The 19529-nt window shown below is 37.3% G+C and overlaps 1 protein-coding gene across 1 annotated transcript; it reads right to left on the reverse strand.

Moving 5' to 3' along the window:
• Positions 1–3499: 3499 nt before the first annotated feature.
• Positions 3500–18009, reverse strand: LOC121396921. Its single transcript, XM_041572578.1, has 6 exons — positions 17899–18009; positions 16283–16582; positions 12265–12594; positions 9530–9646; positions 5035–5069; positions 3500–3899 (listed from the first exon to the last, which is right to left on the reverse strand). Exons 1-6 carry the CDS (start codon positions 17948–17950, stop codon positions 3876–3878), a joined length of 858 nt encoding a protein of 285 aa, XP_041428512.1. The 5' UTR covers positions 17951–18009; the 3' UTR covers positions 3500–3875.
• Positions 18010–19529: the final 1520 nt, after the last annotated feature.

The following is a 19529-nucleotide window of genomic DNA, read 5'->3' on the forward strand; positions in this document are numbered from 1 at the left end:
ATGATGTAATTTTGAGACTCGCATAATAGATGGAAATTATATACCTAACCATAATTGTCAAATAAATGAATACAAACAAATGAACTAGAATTTCGGGGGTTTACATCAGCTCCTTCCTTAAAAACGATTTAATTTTAGTTTGCAGGTTTAATTTCAATCTGTTTTAATTCATTGCAAGAATGATACAATATCTTAGCGGATAATAGGAAGTAGAATGAAAAGGATCAATATTTCTATGTAATATTAATGCATTTCTTTTTAGTACCCAAAGGAGTAAATTACAAGTGTGGTTGCACTAAAAGCGATTTGCCTTCATTCATTAAGGTACTTGTGTCCAAACATATTACTGGCACTTCCATTTAGTTTTGTAAGTCTTTGCCTGAGAAGGTGCTTGTCACGGCCGGCACCCAATACCAGAACAAATGCCAAGGACCCTGGTCTCGGCTCGGCTTCACCAGTAGTGTGACCTCCTTTGGGCTTCGGAAGGAGCCCTCAGCTTAATTGGGTGCCACCTGGACTTAACGAGGGGTACAAGGCGAGGAGTTCTGGCAGGCAAAGGGGCACGACCGGATAGCAAGAGTCTTTGGGCAGAAGGTCAAGGACAAGGCGTCAGGTGGAAACGGAACAGACCGGATCAGGACAGGCAGATAGCAGAATCGTCAGGCAGGCAAGGGGTCAAAACCAGATAATCAGACAGACTGGATAAGGCAGAAGGATGGTCAGACAGGTTGGGTCGAGGCAGGCGGATATCAGAATCGTCAGGCAGGCAAGGGTCAAACCAGGTTGTCAATCAAAGGGTTAAGCAAGAATCGTTGTCGTAGGCAGGCAAGGGTCAGAATACAGAATGCAGAGTAGTCAGGAACAGGCAGGGTCAAACAAGGATAATCAGTCAAGATTGCAAATTCAGAAACAGGTAGCAAAAAGCTCAGGAAACCTCAGGATATGATCCTATAACGGGCACTGGCTACAGGTCTGAATGGGCCTTAAATAGGGATCCAATTGGCGCCAAAACGTGCGCAATTTCGCTCCGTTGCGCGCTGGCGCAATCACGCCTGCGCCTTTAAGAGGTGCGCAGGTGCACCGCGCGCGCCCTAGTAATCCAAGATGGCGCCGGCAAGGGCAGGATAGGAGTGGCACAGCGGGCGTCCACGCCAAGGACGCGGCATGGACCCCGCTGCCCACTAGACCACCAGGGTAAGTTTCTTACAGTGCTGTTTGCAAAGATGATTTGGAATCTGGTTGTGTTTCTGTCTGTGATGGTAAATTGTATGTTTCGGAGGGCGTTCCCCCTTCGTCAGGTGACGAAGGGGGAACGCCCTCCAAAACGTTGTTGATGCAATAAACACACCAGGGGTTGCACCCCGGTTTAAACTGCTCTGTGTGCCAGACCTTTCTCTCTTTCCTTGATCCATTGGGAGTGCCGTCTCCCTCAGGTCCTGGGCACCAGCATTACCTCACGAAGGGCCTGAGTGTGCGCGTGGTTTTCTCAGTACTGGTAAATTGTACGTAACAGAGTGCTAAACCTAGTTTGGTCCAGTGTTTGGGAGAAGGCCCTGAGGTAGTCAGGATACAAAGCAAAACAAATAATAATAATACAGCCGCACTCTGAATAGGTGCAAACAAAAGGTTTATTGGTGCCACAGAACAGGAAACGTTTCAGACTTGTCCTTCATCAAGCCTTGTATAACACACAAACTTATATTAATATGTTAGCGGAAAGGGCATCCAGAACAGATCTGCCTTTCCAATGTGAGACACATCGTCCCATAAACCCCTGTGAAATTACAAGTACATATGCCAAAATGCCAAATGGGAATAAAGTGATAGTGATACAAAGTCCATCCTGTGCTTATCTGTCCATAAGTTCCATTATGTCCAGAAATTACTTTTGAAACATATTTAATACCCCTTCAAATTAGTTTGGCCACATGGACACTGATCGTATATGCTCAAATAGTGACCCTGAATGTCTATGGGTGTTGGAGGGTAGTTCCTAAACTGTTGGACTGGTTCCCCTGGGAGTTCTTAGAACAGTGGCAGAAGTTGAGAAGCCATAAGCCCAGTTAGAGTGAACAATTGAGAAGAATGTCCATTGCTCTGCTACTTACATGTAAAAGTACCATATCATTTATGACCTGGTATTTTAGTTTAGCATTGGTTATTATTATTATTTCCATATGTCCAGCTTCTGCACAGTGCACTCAGAGACCTATCTATAAACACAACTAATGTTCAATTGATGTTATTTAATAGACATTTTAGACATTTTATTAAATACAACACAAAGATGTTTAGAAGATGTTTAGAAGACTTTTTGTCCATTTCACTAACTCCCCACTTGTTTTTTTTTTTTTTTGGTGAACACCCAAGCCTCATCCATTTATAGCATTACTGCAGCTATTACTATTAGTATTACTTGGAATATGAAAGCATTATTAAATGTATTTATTTATATATAATATACATGACCTATGATTAAGGGATTTACTCCCTAAACGCGTTAGGTTTTACAGCAGCAACCCCAATAAAACCTATTCCAGAAGTGCCGTCTGCCGGTTTTGAGTCATTGGATGTTGGCAGTGGGGACACTGTTTGACAGAGCACCTGGTTAGGATATGCGGTGAGCAGTAGCGGTCCTTTCTTTTTGTTCTCTATCCTTTATTTATATTTAAACACATAGCTATATATATATATAGGTTGATGATACCTCCACAGAAAGTGTTTCAGCAGATCAATAGAAATGCAATACTAAATCTTGGATTATTAATGGGTAGAATGGCTAATTTTAAGAAACGTTCTAAGTTGCCACCTTCCTCTGACTCATTTCAGCTTTGAAATGGGGGTCACTGAAACCATCTAAGAAAACCAAATGCTCTGTAAAGCTGGCCATAGATGTTGAGATTTTTAAAAGATCAGATCCTCATTAGTGATGGGCGAATTTGCGCCGTTTCGCTTCGCCGAAAAATTCGCGAATTTTGCGCGAAATGGCGAAAAATTCACGAAACGGCGCTGGCGCTCCGTTTTTGCCGTGAATTTTCGCGGGCGTTTCGCAAATTTATTCGCTGCCGGCGAAACTCGCAAATTTATTCGCTGCCGGCGAAACGCGCAAATTCGCCGCGAATTCGCGCCTGGCGAATAAATTCGCCCATCACTAATCCTCATCGTGAGACCACAATTTTCTCGGAACAATCGTACGAATTGACCATCAACTAAAAAGATCAATTTGCCATGAAAACAAAGGGAATATCACTCTCTACATCAGGGGTCCCCAACCTTTTTTTAACCCAAGCATGAAAAAGTCAATTAGGTGACAAATAATGGCTGTGATTGGCTATTTGGTCATCCCTCTGTGGACTGGCAGCCTACAGGAGACTCTACTTGGCACTATACTTACTTTTTATGCAATTAAAACTTGCTTCCAAGCCAGGAATTTAAAAAATAGCACCTGCTTTGAGGACACGGAGAGCAACATCCAAGGGGTTGTAGAACAACATGTTGCTCACGAGCTACAAGTTGTGGATCCCTGCTCTACATCATAATAAAAGTTAATTTAAAGGTGAGCAACCCCTTTCAAAGTAAACTCTTGGCCTCACTCTTCTAGAATCATATTTACCATCAGTGCCTATGTCAATGGAATAGAAGAAGATAGAGATTCAGTGAAGAAATATGTGTAATGAGAAATCCATCAAGTGTTTGAGATGTGTCCCTTTATACATTATAACAGTTCTAAATTATAGAAATATTTTATATTTTTTTATTTCATGATTCCCAATAACCTCTGTTACAAATCCTTGAATTTATGTAACCTAATTATAGGCAACTAGTCGGCTCTGAATTCATTTTAATCCTTTTGGTAAAATTTCTGTAACCTTTGATTATGTCACAGCTGCATAGACAACCTGCAAACAAAAAGATTAGAAAAAGACAATTACTGGAATACGAGAATGTAATATAATAAAATTAACTTGCCCTTAAAGGGATACTGTCATGGGAAAAAAAATTTTTTTCAAAATGAATCAGTTAATAGTGCTGCTCCAGCAGAATTCTGCATTGAAATCCATTTCTCAAAAGAGCAAACAGATTTTTTTATATTCAATTTTGAAATCTGACATGGGGCTAGACATATTGTCAATTTCCCAGCTGCCCCAAGTCATGTGACTTGTGCTCTGATAAACTTCAATCACTCTTCACTGCAAGTTGGAGTGATAGCACCCCCCCAGCAGCCAAACAAAAGAACAATGGGAAGGTAACCAGATAGCAGCTCCCTAACACAAGATAACAGATCTAAGTAGATCTAAGAACAACACTCAATAGTAAAAACCCATGTCCCACTGAGACACATTCAGTTACATTGAGAAGGAAAAACAGCAGCCTGCCAGAAAGCATTTCTCTCCTAAAGTACAGGCACAAGACACATGACTGGGGGCAGCTGGGAAATTGACAAAATGTCTAGCCCCATGTCAGATTTCAAAATTGAATATAAAAAAATCTGTTTGCTCTTTTGAGAAATGGATTTCAGTGCAGAATTCTGCTGGAGTAGCACTATTAACAGATGCGTTTTGAAAAAAACATGTTTTCTGATGACAGGATCCCTTTAAATAACGATTCTGATTTTTTCACCTCCCATGTAAAATTAGCTTAGATACAGTGGCTTTTGCCTAGAATCTAGGGAAATAGCACGTTTAGGGGGTTTAAAGCTATGGGGACTTTTAACCTTATTTATTTGGGTGGAAAAATATTAGAAATGCATTTTGTTGTGGAGACAAAAAAATTAATAGTGTACAAATTTTAACTAGTGATGGGCGAATTTGTCCCATTTCGCCGAAAAATTTGTGAATTTCCCACAAAATTCGTGAAATGGCGCCGGTGTCCATTTTTTTTTATGCCGCCAAATTTTCTGTTCAGTTTCGCGAATTCGCGAATAAATTTGCCATCACTAATTTTAACTATATATAGAAGTCTAGTAGCCTGCTAACTGAAGACACCCTAGGGAACCTCATAACATATACTGACCAGATTGTATCACTTTCTTACCATTTCATTTTCCGATAAACTTTGAACAGTTCCACCTAGAAAGAAATCAAGTTGAAAAAATCAAACATAGACTGTGTAACATGATCTTGATTTATATTTTATATGAAATCTAATAGATGCATGATTGTATATATATATTAAAGTTTTCCCATTCTCTCCTAGAAGACCACTTGATTATTACACTCAAGGGAAGGGAAAGGGAACAAAATAGCTTGATCCTTCATTAATAAGAGGGAATATTTATATGTCTCTTGTGCTTTGCATGTGTCTTCACCTGAGGCAGCTGCCCCTGAAAGCTTTTTCATGGCATGCACTTTCTAACCATGTAAGTTTTACATTTTACTTTGTTGGATTGCTTACTTCAAATCTTGGTTTGTGTTGCACAGTGGCCCATGTCCTCAGGCCAAAGGATTATGGGGTGCCATTTGTCCCAAATACATTCTGTATACAAAACTATCCCTAATACACAGAATGAATGTCTCTCATGTTATATAAATATTTGTGACCATACACAGAGAAAACAAATATACGAAAGACTTATTTCTATTAAAGAATGAAAACAAAATCTGACTGGTGCACAAAAGGATGTCATTATATCACAAACACCATTCTGTACAGTTTAACAAGCAATCTGTCTCACAAATGTATAACCTCCATGTAACGGATACACTTATGTGCAAAGTTACTTACAGAATGAATTATGTAAAAACAAAGTTGGACATAATATATAATATTGTAACTAACTAGTGCTTGTCAAGCTAGATTTGACTGACAAAATAGATATCTGTGACAGAAAGCAAGATTTTATAGCACAGGATTCATTCTTTCCACAAAATGACAGTTTTGTTTCACAAAACAGATAAAATAACCATTCTGTGAAGCAACACTGTCAGTCACATTCCTGAATCAATAAGAACAAAGCTTATTGCCATATACAAACAAGATGAGAAGTGGCCAGCTCTGCTCCACATGGCTAAGGCAAAGTATCTGGCCTGCTATAGAGGGCGCCCTCTAATGTCCCCTGTGCTGCATAGTAATAAACATGAACAAACCTTTCCTTAAAGAGCTGCTGTTAAACACTACAGGTTCATAAATGGAAGTTTTTGCAAATGGCTGAGAAATATAATGCTGCACTTATAATGATTGTAGAGAAAGAAAAGTTTGCAAAACTTATATAAATATGATCATTTTAGGTGATATGGCTATTCTTATTGTATTAACCTGCTTGTGTGGCCATTTTGGTTAAGGGCATTCCTGCTGTTTTGCCATTATCTTATGACTCACTCCTGTTCCTCTTCCTGTCTAAGATGAGAGTAATAATGGGACAGGCCACACCCACCTTCCATGTTGTATTAAATGTACCAGAAGTTACAGTGCTTGTCTGGCTGCTTTGCCTGACTCAGAGTCAGCTATAAGTTTTGTATATGATAGTTAGACTCCAATGTCTCCTCCTAGCTGTAATCTTGCACCAATTAGCTTGTAGTAGTCTCTTAATAATGTGCTTAGCTATAGTCCAACTACTACATAATAGCTTTAGCCAGAGACTTGGGACTGATCATGTGCACACATACCTCCCAACTGTCCCTTTTTCAGAGGGACAGTACCTCTTTTGACAGCTCAACCTGAGGTCCCTCATTTGTACTGGAAAGTCCCTCTTTTCTCTGCACTGAACAGCCAAAGTTTCTAACTTAATTGGCTTTTGGCAGAGAGGCCAGTACAGCTAACAGGTGCAACTAAGATGCTTTATAACAATTTTGAGATAAGAAAATAAGTAATTTTAACAGTTTAGATAAGGAGAAATATTTTCACATTTTTATAACCTGCCAAACTTTGTAAAATGAACATGGTAATTAGGGGGTGTGACCACAAAATGGGTGTGGTCAAAAAAATTGCTGCACTACATGCAAAATAATTTTTTGTCTCTCTTTATATTTCCAAAATGGTATGGTTCAACTACTACATAATAGCTTTAGCCAGAGACTTGGGACTGATCATGTGCACAGTCGCATTCTCTATAGTATGATGTGTATGTTATATGAGCAGCCACTCCTGAGTACTGTGTCATTTAGTACTGGGTCATTTAGGCAGGGGCAATTTTAGGGGATCATAATCTATTTATATAGAAGCAACAAGCTGTACAATGCTTTATATTTATTTATAACAAAAGACTCTAATGATGCTGTCCCCCTTACCTGCCCAGTGCTTAACCCTTTCACATCAGAGTGGGTCGAGGGGGGCACAACACTATAGCAGAGAGCACAACTGCGCCCATGTCACATGCATGTCCAGGGCCGCCAGCAGGGGGGGACAAGTGTTCCGGGCCTGAAGGGGGGCCCAGAAGTGCTGCATTTTTCAAAGAGCCGGGTCCCCTTTACGAGCGCCCGAGTCATGCGGCCATTTCGCATATTACAGAATGCGGAAGTGCCGAAAAGACGAAGCTGAAGTCCCAAAGCGGCGAAAAGACCCAAATTCATGAAAGGAGGTGAAGTTGAAGTCCTAAAGCCTTTTGTTTACACACAGTACTCAGGAGTGGCTGCTCATATAACCTACACATCATACTAAACACAATGTGTGTGCACATGATCAGTCCCAAGTCTCTGGCTAAAACTATTATATAGTAGTTGAACTATAGCTAAGCACATTATTAAGAGACTACTACAAGCTAATTGGTGCAAGATTACAGCTAGGAGGAGACATTGGAGTCTAACTATCATGTACAAAACTTATAACTGACTCTGAGAGTCAGGCAAAGGAGCCAGAGAAGCACAGTAACTTCTGGTACATTTAATACAACATTGCAGGTGGGTGTGGCCTGTCCCATAATTACTCTCAGCTTAGACAGGAAGAGGAACAGGAGTGAGTCATAAGATAATGGCAAAACAGCAGGAATGCCCTTAACCAAAATGGCCACACAAGCAGGTTAATACAATAAGAATAGCCATATCACCTAAAATGATCATATTTATATAAGTTTTGCATACTTTTCTTTCTCTACAATCATTATAAGTGCAGCATTATATTTCTCAGCCATTTGCAAAAACTTCCATTTATGAACCTGTATTGTTTAACAGCAGCTCTTTAAGGAAAGGTTTGTTCATGTTTATTACTATGCAGCACAGGGGACATTAGAGGGTGCCCTCTATAGCAGGTCAGATACTTTGCCTTAGCCATGTGGAGCAGAGCTGGCCACTTCTCATCTTGTTTGTATATGGCAATAAGCTTTGTTCTTATTGGTTCAGGAATGTGACTGACAGTGTTGCTTCACAGAATGGTTATTTTATCTGTTTTGTGAAACAAAACTGTCATTTTGTGGAAAGAATGAATCCTGTACTATAAAATCTTGCTTTCTGTCACAAATATCTATTTTGTCAGTCAAATCTAGCTTGACAAGCACTAGTTAGTTACACTATTATATATTATGTCCAACTTTGTTTTTACATAATTCATTCTGTAAGTAACTTTGCACATAAGTGTGTCCGTTACATGGAGGTTATACATTTGTGCGACAGATTGCTTGTTAAAATGTACAGAATGGAGTTTGTGATATAATGACATCCTTTTGTGCACTAACCAGATTTTGTTTTCATTCTTTAATAGAAATAAGTCTTTCGTATATTTGTTTTCTCTGTGTATGGTCACAAATATTTATATAACATGAGAGACATTCATTCTGTGTATTAGGGATCGTTTTGTATACAGAATGTATTTGGGACAAACGGCACCCCATAAAGGATCAAGCAAGTAAGTCATGTGGAACTCAAATAGAGGAGGTTCAGCTGCCCACTCAGGAATTATTATATTAATTTAATGTTGTTTCACATGGTTATGTATGGTAAATTCCAGTTGTTTTTAGATTTACTTATACAGGTATAGGATCACTTATCCGGAAACCCGATATCCAGAAAGCTCCGAATTACAGAATGGCTGTCTCCTATAGACTCCATTTTATCCAAATAATCCAAATTTTTAAAAATGATTTCCTTTTTCTCTGTAATAATAAAACAGTAGATTGTACTTGATCCCAAATAAAATATAATGAATCCTTATTGGAAGCAAAACCAGCCTATTGGGTTTATTTAATGTTTAAATGAATTTCTAGTAGACTTAAGGCATGAAGACCCAAATTACAGAAAGATCCGTTATCCGGAAAACCCCAGGTCCCGAGCATTCTGGATAACAAGTCCCATACCTGTACTAGATATACATACCATGACCTGGATGAATGAAAATCTTCATAGTCGTATGGTAAAGCTTCCCATTGCAGGGATTCTTGATTTGTATTGTGACCATTTTACAATTTCCTCTACTTCATTTGTGTCCTGTATTGCTAAAAATGATGCCCTTCTGGTGAAGTACATGTTAACCCTCCACCACATTTTTGTTATTTCCCTGTTTTTCTTTTGCATGGCATATTGCACTTATAAGATGACAAAATGTCAAAAGAAATGCAGGTATATTTGTATCAAACATATTCAGTGGGCTAATGTGAAAGTACCTGCTGAAGGTGCATTCTTTTCTGTTAGGGTTCTCCGTCTATAAAACAGGATGATCTGGTGTATAAGCAGGACAGTAACATTGATTCCTATACCCACATATACCACAATGAGGCAGTCTGTAGAGAAAAACAGTAATTGTCAGATATTGTAGTAGTTAGAATAACAAATTATTTAACAAAACACTTTAATGTCACATGGAGAACTTTCATACAGGCTTTGTCCCTCTACATGAACTAAAACAATTACCACTACAGAAGAAAAACAACAATACAAATATAAAGCCTGTTTAACATAATGCTAAATCTTCTCTATGAGCTTTGCTGTCGAGAAAGTCCACAATTACTGTATTTAGTGCAGTTGCATCTTCTTACTCCAGACCCCCTTACGTGTTGTTCCTATCTGAAATAAGCTGTTATGGGAATGCCAGGTACCCAGCAGAATCTGTTGCATCATAGGCAGATTTTCATTAAGGCTTGGGAGGCTAAGCCTCCCCAAACCTGTTTGCCGGAAAAAAAATAAAGAAAATTACATTTTTTTTTAAAATCCTCTGACTGACCACTGCGTCTATTTGAGCTTGTCTGGGGGAGGGGCAAGGGGTGCTGCTGGGGATCAGGGCCAAGAGACAAAGCATCTGCTAATCCTCCACCTGCTTGTCTGGTATGTGGGGATTATTTCATACTTACATTGCACAAAAAATAAATACCATCAATGGTCAATGGTAGTTCCATTGATCTATTCAGGTAGGTGATAGCTGAAACTGAAAATTGTGTGAAGATGTGATGCAGCGGTTATGGTACCATTGTGACCAGATCTCACTTTCACACCTGTGTGAGTTTCAGCCAACGCCTACCTGAATAGTTGGAACCATTGTGATTGGATATTGGTGACTGTTTCCTTAAAGGAAAACTATACCCCCCAAACAATGTAGGTCTCTATAAAAAGATATTGCATAAAACAGCTCATATGTAAAACCCTGCTTCATGTAAATAAACCATTTTCATTATAATATACATTTATAGTAGTATGTGCCATTGGGTAATCATAAATAGTGAGTAAATAGAATGAATCCAGCACACGAAATCTGCTCAAGGGTTATTACCCGTGTTTAATGCCAAGCCAAACAGGTTACAACGTTTCGGGGGTGTACCCCTTCGTCAGGTGCACCTGACGAAGGGGTACGCCCCCGAAATGTTGTAACCTGTTTGGCTTGGCATTAAACACGGGTAATAACCCTTGAGCAGATTTCGTGTGCTGGATTCATTCTATTTACTCACCAATTATTGGAGGTGCCGTCCTCCTATGTTCCAGGCACCATGAACGTGAAAAGAGGGACCAGGTGTGCATCTGCATTTCGTTTGGCTGAAGTAATCATAAATAGAAAATTGCCATTTTGAAAAATAAGGGTCGCCCTCTGGGATCGTATGATTCAATGTGCACACAAACATACCAACAAACCATACTTGTTAGGTCACATGAGCCAATTAGACAGAGTTCTGTCTTTTGCTTCAACACTTCTTCCTGTTACAGTTAGAGCTGCAGTATTTCTGGTCAGGTGATCTCTGAGGCAGCACACAGACCATCACAAAATGGTGGTTCAAGGCAAGAGATGTAAAAGGACAACATTTACTTAAATATATGGACAAGTTTCGTGAGGTTCTTTAATATATTCTTAATATGATTTAAACTATCTGTTGCTTAAGTTTTCATTTTAAATGAGTTATTCACCTTCCAAACACTTTTTTCAGTTGAGTTATTTTTAGATTGTTCACCATAAACAAAGTCTTTTTTCAATTGCTTTCTGTCTTTTACTGTTTTTCTGTTTTTGTAGAATTGAAGTTTAAAGTTTAATGTTCATGTCTCTGGGGTTTCAGTCTGGCAGCTCAGTGATCCAGGAGCATTCTGAACTGTTACAATTTGCTACAATTAGTTAAAACATTTCTTAGCAGAACTACGTTCCTCTACTGACCTGCTACTCAACTCTTCTCTCATTACCTCCTCACATGTTCGCATTCAAGACTTTGCAAGGGCTGCACCCCTCCTCTGGAACTCTCTCCCACTGTCTGTCCGACTTTCTCCCAACCTTTCTGCTTTCAAGAAATCTCTGAAAACGCACTTCTTTCGAGAAGCCTACCCTCACTCTGCTTAACTATCAAACGCAACACCACATACAGTACCACATTTCTCACCCACTTAAATTCAATCTTGCCCACTCCCACTCCTTGTGTATTACTCCCTTCCCTGTAAGTGTAAGCTCTTTTGCATAGGGCCTTCCTCACCTTTTGTATTGATTGTGATGTATGTAACTCCATATGTTCTATGTATATAATTCATGTGATTTAGTTGTATAATCACATTTACTTTACAGTGCTACGCAATATGTTGGCACTATACAAATACATGTTAATAATAATAATAATAATTATATAAATAAAGGTATTCATTTTTTATCCACAAATTTTGGTCTGATCAATATGTGAGTTACCAGTGTGCCCTGCACCAACATTTACACTTTGTGGGACATAAAAGGCATTCCTTCACTGTAAATTCTCACATTTCATCATTCTAGTTCCACTGGATGCTTGTTTGTATGCCTGTACTAGTTCTATCAATAATAAATGTCTATGCTTTGTAACCCAAATTGAATGGACATTTTTACGTTTTATGCAACAGAAAAGACAAGTTCTTGTTCAGAATGCACATTAAATCTTATTTCAATTCACTAATAATAATTTACCATGTCTCTTTCTTCTCATAATATCTGTTGGCTCTGCCTTTCGCATTGTGGCGGTGATAGTTTTTCCAGTCAATTTCTCTTCAACTGTACATTGGGCATTTAGATCCATATTTGTATTTTCCTTTAAGATGAAAATCAAACTTCTTATTACACCATCTGGGTAAAACATGGTCGGACCCTCTGATATGTTGCCAGATATATTCCAATGAACAAAGCTCCATTCTTCAGACCAGTGAAGGGCAACGCACATCAGGGCAATGGTGTCTGATTCTAAGTAGTCCTCTTGGTTTTGTTCAAGTATGGAGAGTATGGGTTCTACCTTATTTCTGTCTGAAAGGGGAAAATATAAATATACAGCACAGAGTTAAGGTTTATATGTATGGGTGATAAAATGTGAACAGTTTGCTTAGGTCTATCATCATTTAGGATTTAGTGGTTATCTCTTAGAAAGCAGACATCTGATTGCTGTGGGTACAGGTTTGGGTAATTGTGCCCATTTTTATATAATTACCCTAGAAAACTTACTCTGCATTTATCCCCCAGTCTCATTAATCAGGGGCTATTGTAATTTGTCTAAATTAATTTGCATATCCTATTTGCTACTCTCCATTTTTATAGTGAAATATCAAAGGTTGGGGTTTCTTTTGCCCTATTTAGTACAATTAAACCCCAGGCATATATTGAGCCTTTAAGCCTAAGAGGTTCAACCCTAGTGACTAGTGATTTAATAATTAACAAGGCCAGCAATTGTTAATTTGTCTCCAGTGACTGGTACGGCATAACTACAGAGTCACATCATTTATTTAATATTCCCCTTAAACAAAATCTTCCCATCCATCAGTGGATCAATTAGAGATGTTGGAAAGTAATAAGAATCCAGTCTTCTGCAATGAACAGAGACTATAGTAGGCCTTCAGACCTCTATAATCTTAGCCCAGCCTTTGCATATGCGCCCCGTCACCTGACCCAAAGTGAATTTGCTCAGCATATATGCCTGAGATTTCCAATGCAAATAAAATTAAAAAGCACAATGATAAGGCTGCATTGCATGTACTGTACAGCGAATAACACCAACCCCATCATGATATCTAAGTTACTTGACAAACTGCATTTCATATTGAACATTTGAAGCAACAACATCAATATGGTCTAAATAAAAAACACATACAGTGAATCCAGGTCTGGCTCTTAAAATTGTAACAAGAGGCCAATGAGTCTGCGCTTAGGTTGTTTACTTTGCTCCACTAGGGAAAACTATTCTCTGCCTTAAAAAAAAACAACAGATCATTTTTTTTCTGGAAACTTTCCTGTTCATTGTTATTTATAGGAAAAGGGAGACCTAACTTATTTATCATAAAGAAAAGGCGACCTATTACACCACATATCACCATCTGAAGACTTGGCCTCACCATACAGAAAAGGGCAAATCTATCAAGCTGTGTAAACATTTAGGGGCTGATTTATCAAAGGTCGAAGTGAAAATTTGAATTAAAAAAAATATCAAATTTCGAGCTAATTTTTGTGTACTTCGACTAGGGAATAGTCCAAATTCGATTTGAATTTCGAAATTTATCATGTACTGTCTCTTTAAAAACTTGACTTCGACCATTAGCCATCTAAAACCTGCCGAATTGCTGTTTTAGCCTATGGGGGACCTCCTAGAACCTATTTGTATTCAATTGGTAGACTTCTAAAAATCTAAGGTTTTTTTGGGGGAAAAACTTTGAATCACATGATTCGAATTAGATCGAAAACTGACGTAATTGATAGAAAACTGACGTATTCACTCAAAAACTAACCCATTCGGCCTAAAAAAAACATTGATTTAATTTCAGTTGGTCTTTTTCAATTCGAATTTTGAAGTTTTTCAAATCAAAATTCGACCCTTGATAAATCTGCCCCTACTACACTACACTTTTTTTTCTGGGTAAAATTTTAGCATAAATAGCACCAATGCTCTAGCATAAAAACTCATGTTTCTTTTATGCCATTTCTACCATAGGCATTTACTTTCACCCCAATTTTTTATAATTGACTTAAATGGGTTACAAAATAAACATACTGGTATAAAACACCTTGTAAACTATGGCAGTAGCAGGCAGCATCAATGAAAATAAGCAGCTTCATAACAACATTTATTTAACACCTCTCTTTACAATCTAAATCAGTTTACTGTTTACAGTTTACAAGACTGATGTGAGGCTATAGAGGCTTCAGCAACCTCATGCAAAATCCATTTTAAATTTGAAGGAACACTTTGTTTCTTATCCCAAATTAAGTAATTTTAAAGGAAAACTGACAAATCAAATTTCATAACATGCAACATGCAATAAATGTTAAATCCCCCCCATGGGTTATAGCCCTAAGTAGAAAAAAATCAACCAATTTAAAATGAATGACAATATGCATTTAAACTAGCTACCAATTCCAAAAACATTTATATGCACACTCAAGGTTGATTACTAACAATGTACTGATGCAGTAAACCTAAAATGACCCATAAGATACTGTGTTTATATTCATTATTCAGCATGCAATCAGTGTTATTAAATGAGCCATGCTATTTTGTATTGATGGGCGAATAAATTTACCTGGCACAAATTTGCAGCGAATTCCAGCGTTTCGCCGCCAGCGAATAAATTCACTTCTGTGACAATTCGCAGGCGTAAATTTCCGATTTTCAAGATTTTTTTGTGAAAATGTCCGATTTTCAAGATTTTTTTGTGAAAACCTTCAAATTTCACGATTTTTGAGTGAAATCCTTCAAATTTCACAATTTTTTAGTGAAAACCTTAAAATTTCTTGATTTTTGAGTGAAAACGTCCGAATTTTAAAAAATTTTCGTGAAAACATTCGAATGTCACGTTTTTTTCGGGAACTTTCCTATTTCACCATTTTTCGCCGTTTTACGAATTTTGCAAATTTTTCACAATTTTTCGATTCGAAGGATTTTAATCCATCGATCGAACGATTTTTCATCGACCAAAAAATACTTAGGAAGCCTATGGGGAAGGTCATTGACATTGACTTCGGTAGCTTTTAGGTGGCGAACTAGGGGGTCGAAGTTTTTTTCCTAAAGAGACAGTACTTCGACTATCGAATGCTTGAATAGTCGAATGATTTTTAGTTCAAATCATTCAATTCGAAGTCAAAGTCGTAGTCGAGGGTTGAAGTAGCCCATTCGATGGTCGAAGTAGCCAAAAAAACATTCGAAGTTCAAAGTTTTTTTTCTTCTATTCCTTCACTCGAACTAAGTAAATGTGCCCCTTAGACTAGCAAAAAATTCAGGACATCCCTGCCTCTCAGTGAAAAATAGTTAGAATCTACTGTAATCCCCCAATATGTAGTTGTTGCTGCCATGACCATATTTACTTGATGTATCCAGTAATACAACGCATCTGTATGTACAAGTGATGGAAAATAATCAAAATAACATTAGCAGGGAAGCTTTTTTTACTAAGACTCTCATGTCTGTCTGCTGGACAATCCCAGAGTCAATTCAGGAGTCATCACTGCTAGTGATGGGCGAATACATTTTCGAAACTGCAGCGATAATTCCACGCTGAAAATTCGCGCCGGGTGAATTTATCCGCCCATCACTAGCCCTGGCATTTCAAGAACACAGAGGCCCCAAAAAAGCCCCTCGCAGGCCCAGTAAATAGTGACTTTCTATTTTCTTCCAGCAGCACCTGGACGTGAGTCGGAAAAGTCGCTCGCGTCAAAACCGTTGCACGTCAACATTATTCGGACGCCCATTGACTTTAACGCCAGCGTCAAAAATGACTTGAGCGTCAGAATTGATGAGGGCATCAAAATTCGCCGTTTTCGTGGATTTTTCGCAAAAGCGGGACAAATTCACCCATCACTACTCACTGCTGAGAGTTTATAAGATGATTGAAGTCAGTATTTGGTGCTTTATGTCCTTATGTGGCTACAACTCTCTTCATAACTGATCATTTGTTATGTCCCAGTTTAATTAGTAAATATTATTTAAATATCTACATACAAAACATCTTACCTCTTATTAATAATATGCTGCCATATTCAAAGGTTTGGCTGAGTCCTCCATCAGAACAGTAATATATTCCAGTATCATTTTCATCCAGCTCCTTAATAGTCAGGATATTATTTTCATTACAATATTTCAGTGATGGTTGGTAGACTGCACAGCGGTTTGTTTTAATGCCAATTAGCCCTCCATCTAGTTTTTCCTTGTACCAGTGGACACGAATTACTTTGAGAGAACAAGTTATATTGGCACTTTCACCTTGCCAAGCAAATTGCTGAGAGTTTCCAGTAGCGTATGCCAAAAAGATATCTGTAAACATAAATTAATTATTTAAAAAGCATTATTCTTGTTTCTTAACTGAGATCCCTAGTACAAATGCAAATTAATACTATATACAGGTATGGGACCTGTTATCTAGAAAATCCATGACCTGGGGTTTGCTAGATAACGGATCATTCTGTAATCTGGATCTTCATACTTTAAATCTATTAGAAAATGATGTAAACATTAAATAAATCCAATAAGATGATTTTGCCTCTAATAAGGATTCATTTTATCGAATCAAGTACAAGCTACTGTTTTATTGTTACAGAGAAAAAGGAAATCATTTTTAAATATTTGGATTATTTGGATAAAATGGAGTCTATGGGAGACTGGCATTCCGTAATTTTTGGGTTAACGAATTAGATTTACTAATGATTGCATAGTTGTTGCATAAACTGATATAATAAACCTATCCTAGTAACTAGGTACAGTATGTAGAGCAACACATGTATTACAATGGCAGTATTGACAAAAAGTAACTCAAACATATGAATATGAATCAGTTATACAAAACAAAATAATGTTTTTATCGTAATGCAAGTAGCAACCTATTCCATATTCTGAAACTGTATTGTAATTAGCAATAATGTATTAATTTTTTTTAGTTAATTAGAACATGGTCTTGAGGAATTAAAAATTAAAAAAAAAAATGTTAAGACCAAGAAAGTAATATTTAAAAAATAGTTTTACATTTTCAAGACAGGGTTTTTTTTATGATGACATAAAAAAATGTAATGAAAATGTTGAAAGGCAGTTGTAATGTAATAATGTTAATTGACAGCATATTATAGGTTCCCTATGCTACAATTTATATTTAATTTTGCCATTTCTATAAGTATATATTTTACATTTTAAAGTTTTGTAATCATGGGCAGCGGGTATTAGAGTCTTAAAATGCTGAAATACAACAAAGTAACAAATTACAAGGGGAACAAGTGAATTAAATCGTAGATTATTATAAGTAAACCTCAAACATACAAGATTTCATTTGCAAAATCTGCATTTTATATAAAATAAAAAAAATAATGAATAGCAAAATTCATTGAAAACATGTGACATTGGCAATAAAGGAAATAGATCTTTACATGTATAATTAGCTATAATAATTGCCATAATAAAGAGACAATTTAGCATATATTTTATATAAAGCTGGATGATTGAGTAGGGTATTCTGCTACTATATACAATAAAAATTGTGAAAACGGACATAGAGTAATGTAGATTTGACTGTGTCTCATACATCTAATAAACAAAAACATATAAATAAAAAGATAAAATGCTGTTGCATTTAAATTACTTACATTGGAAATATACCACCAGAGCCCACACATGCATCTTTCTCCTTGTGGTCATCTGAGGGGGTAGAGAAACTCAGTTCTTCTGTTAAAATACTATAGGATTTCCTGTAGGAGTTCTGCATCTCACGGAAATCCTTTAGGGCGGGTAAAGAGGCAGTTAACACTTTCAGGGCTGTCTCAATGTCATTTTATTGTCTAATTACAAAAACCTAAAACTTGATGGTATTTATTAAGCTCTTACAGTCTTTGCAACAGCGTTCAGAAAGTAAAGTAGGGTTGGACCTAGGAGACCCTAATAGCAATATGTTTTCTGAAGTGTGGTTGGCTGAGGCTTCACAGGTTGTATCATCATTACCTACAGATATTTGCTAATTAACATTTACCCACTGATAGTAATACTGCATACGCGTGAGCTAAGCTAGTGCAGCTCGATAGTGATTGACCTGATATGATAAATGTAAGACATATACAATTTACTAAACATTCAGAAATATTAGCAATAGGAGCTGACAAAACTGATATATTTACTATTTAGGGGGTTATTTATTAAAGTCAGAATGGAAAAAACTTGAAAGAAATCACTAGAAAACTCAGATTTTTCATGAAAAAAACCCTAAAATTTTTCATGATTTATTATACCGCAATACTGCAAAATGCCAGAATCCGAAAATCCACCATCTCAGACCTGTCGAGGTCCTGTATAAGTCAATGGCAGAGGCATCAATCTCAAATAGAAGTTATCGGGGTCTTTGTGAGGTCTAGACTGAAAATCCAGGGGTTTTTGGGCAACAACTCAAAAAAATGGAGCCATTCAGGAAAAAAGGCAAAAAAAATCGGAGCAAGTTTTTGCTCGACCTTATCGAGTTTTTCTATGAGTTTTTCTATGATCCGATTCATTTGGGTTGTTTTATTAATAAATAAGGTCAAATAGAGCACGTGAGTATGGTGGTGGCTTTTTTTTTTTTTTATAAAATATGAGATAAATTTGAATTTTAGTAAATTACCCCCCAAAAATATGGGGCGGCATGGTGTAAAAGCATCCTCTATTCAGCCAACATGTCTGTAGATGTTATACCAAAACAAGACAAATGTCAAGTATGTATAAAACGAAGCAATTTTGTGATGATAAAAGCTTAACAGAAGTATTTGGTTTACACAGAGTTTCATCAATTGGATGTTGCTGTGCATATTCTGTACATAGCAGATGCTTCATCTGTACCATATAAAAGGTTGATTTAGAAATAAATGTCATTTAAGATAAAATTGATTAGTGGGAGCAATTAAATATCACCTTTTTATTAAGCATTGAAAAGAGTTCTAGTAATAGCAGCAAGTAATATGAAGACTTTCTTTTTAATAGACCCAAATCTAATAATATAAGTATTGATCGATTAGGCTCGAATATCGAGGGTTAATTAACCCTCGATATTCGACTGGGAATTAAAATCGAATATCGAAGTCGAAGGATTTTAGTGTAAATAGTGCGATCGAACGATCGAAGGATTTTAATCCAACAATCGAAGGATTATCCTTCGACCAAAAAAACTTTGGAAAGCCTATGGGGACCTTCCCCATAGGCTAACATTGACTTCGGTAGCTTTTAGATGGCGAACTAGGGGGGTCGAAGTTTTTTC

Source organism: Xenopus laevis, chromosome 8L (genome assembly GCF_017654675.1).
Source record: "Xenopus laevis strain J_2021 chromosome 8L, Xenopus_laevis_v10.1, whole genome shotgun sequence".
In the NCBI taxonomy this organism is placed as follows: Eukaryota; Metazoa; Chordata; class Amphibia; order Anura; family Pipidae; genus Xenopus; species Xenopus laevis.

Excerpts from the sequence above, each read along its gene's own strand:
- LOC121396921 (XM_041572578.1), bottom strand. The coding sequence starts at position 17,950 with ATGACCACAAGGAGAAAGATGCATGTGTGGGCTCTGGTGGTATATTTC. Across the intron at positions 12,595-16,282 it reads CAGCATATTATTAATAAGAG|ACAGAAATAAGGTAGAACCC; the intron begins GTAAGATGTTTT and ends TTCCCCTTTCAG. Across the intron at positions 9,647-12,264 it reads TATGAGAAGAAAGAGACATG|ACTGCCTCATTGTGGTATAT; the intron begins GTAAATTATTAT and ends TTTTCTCTACAG.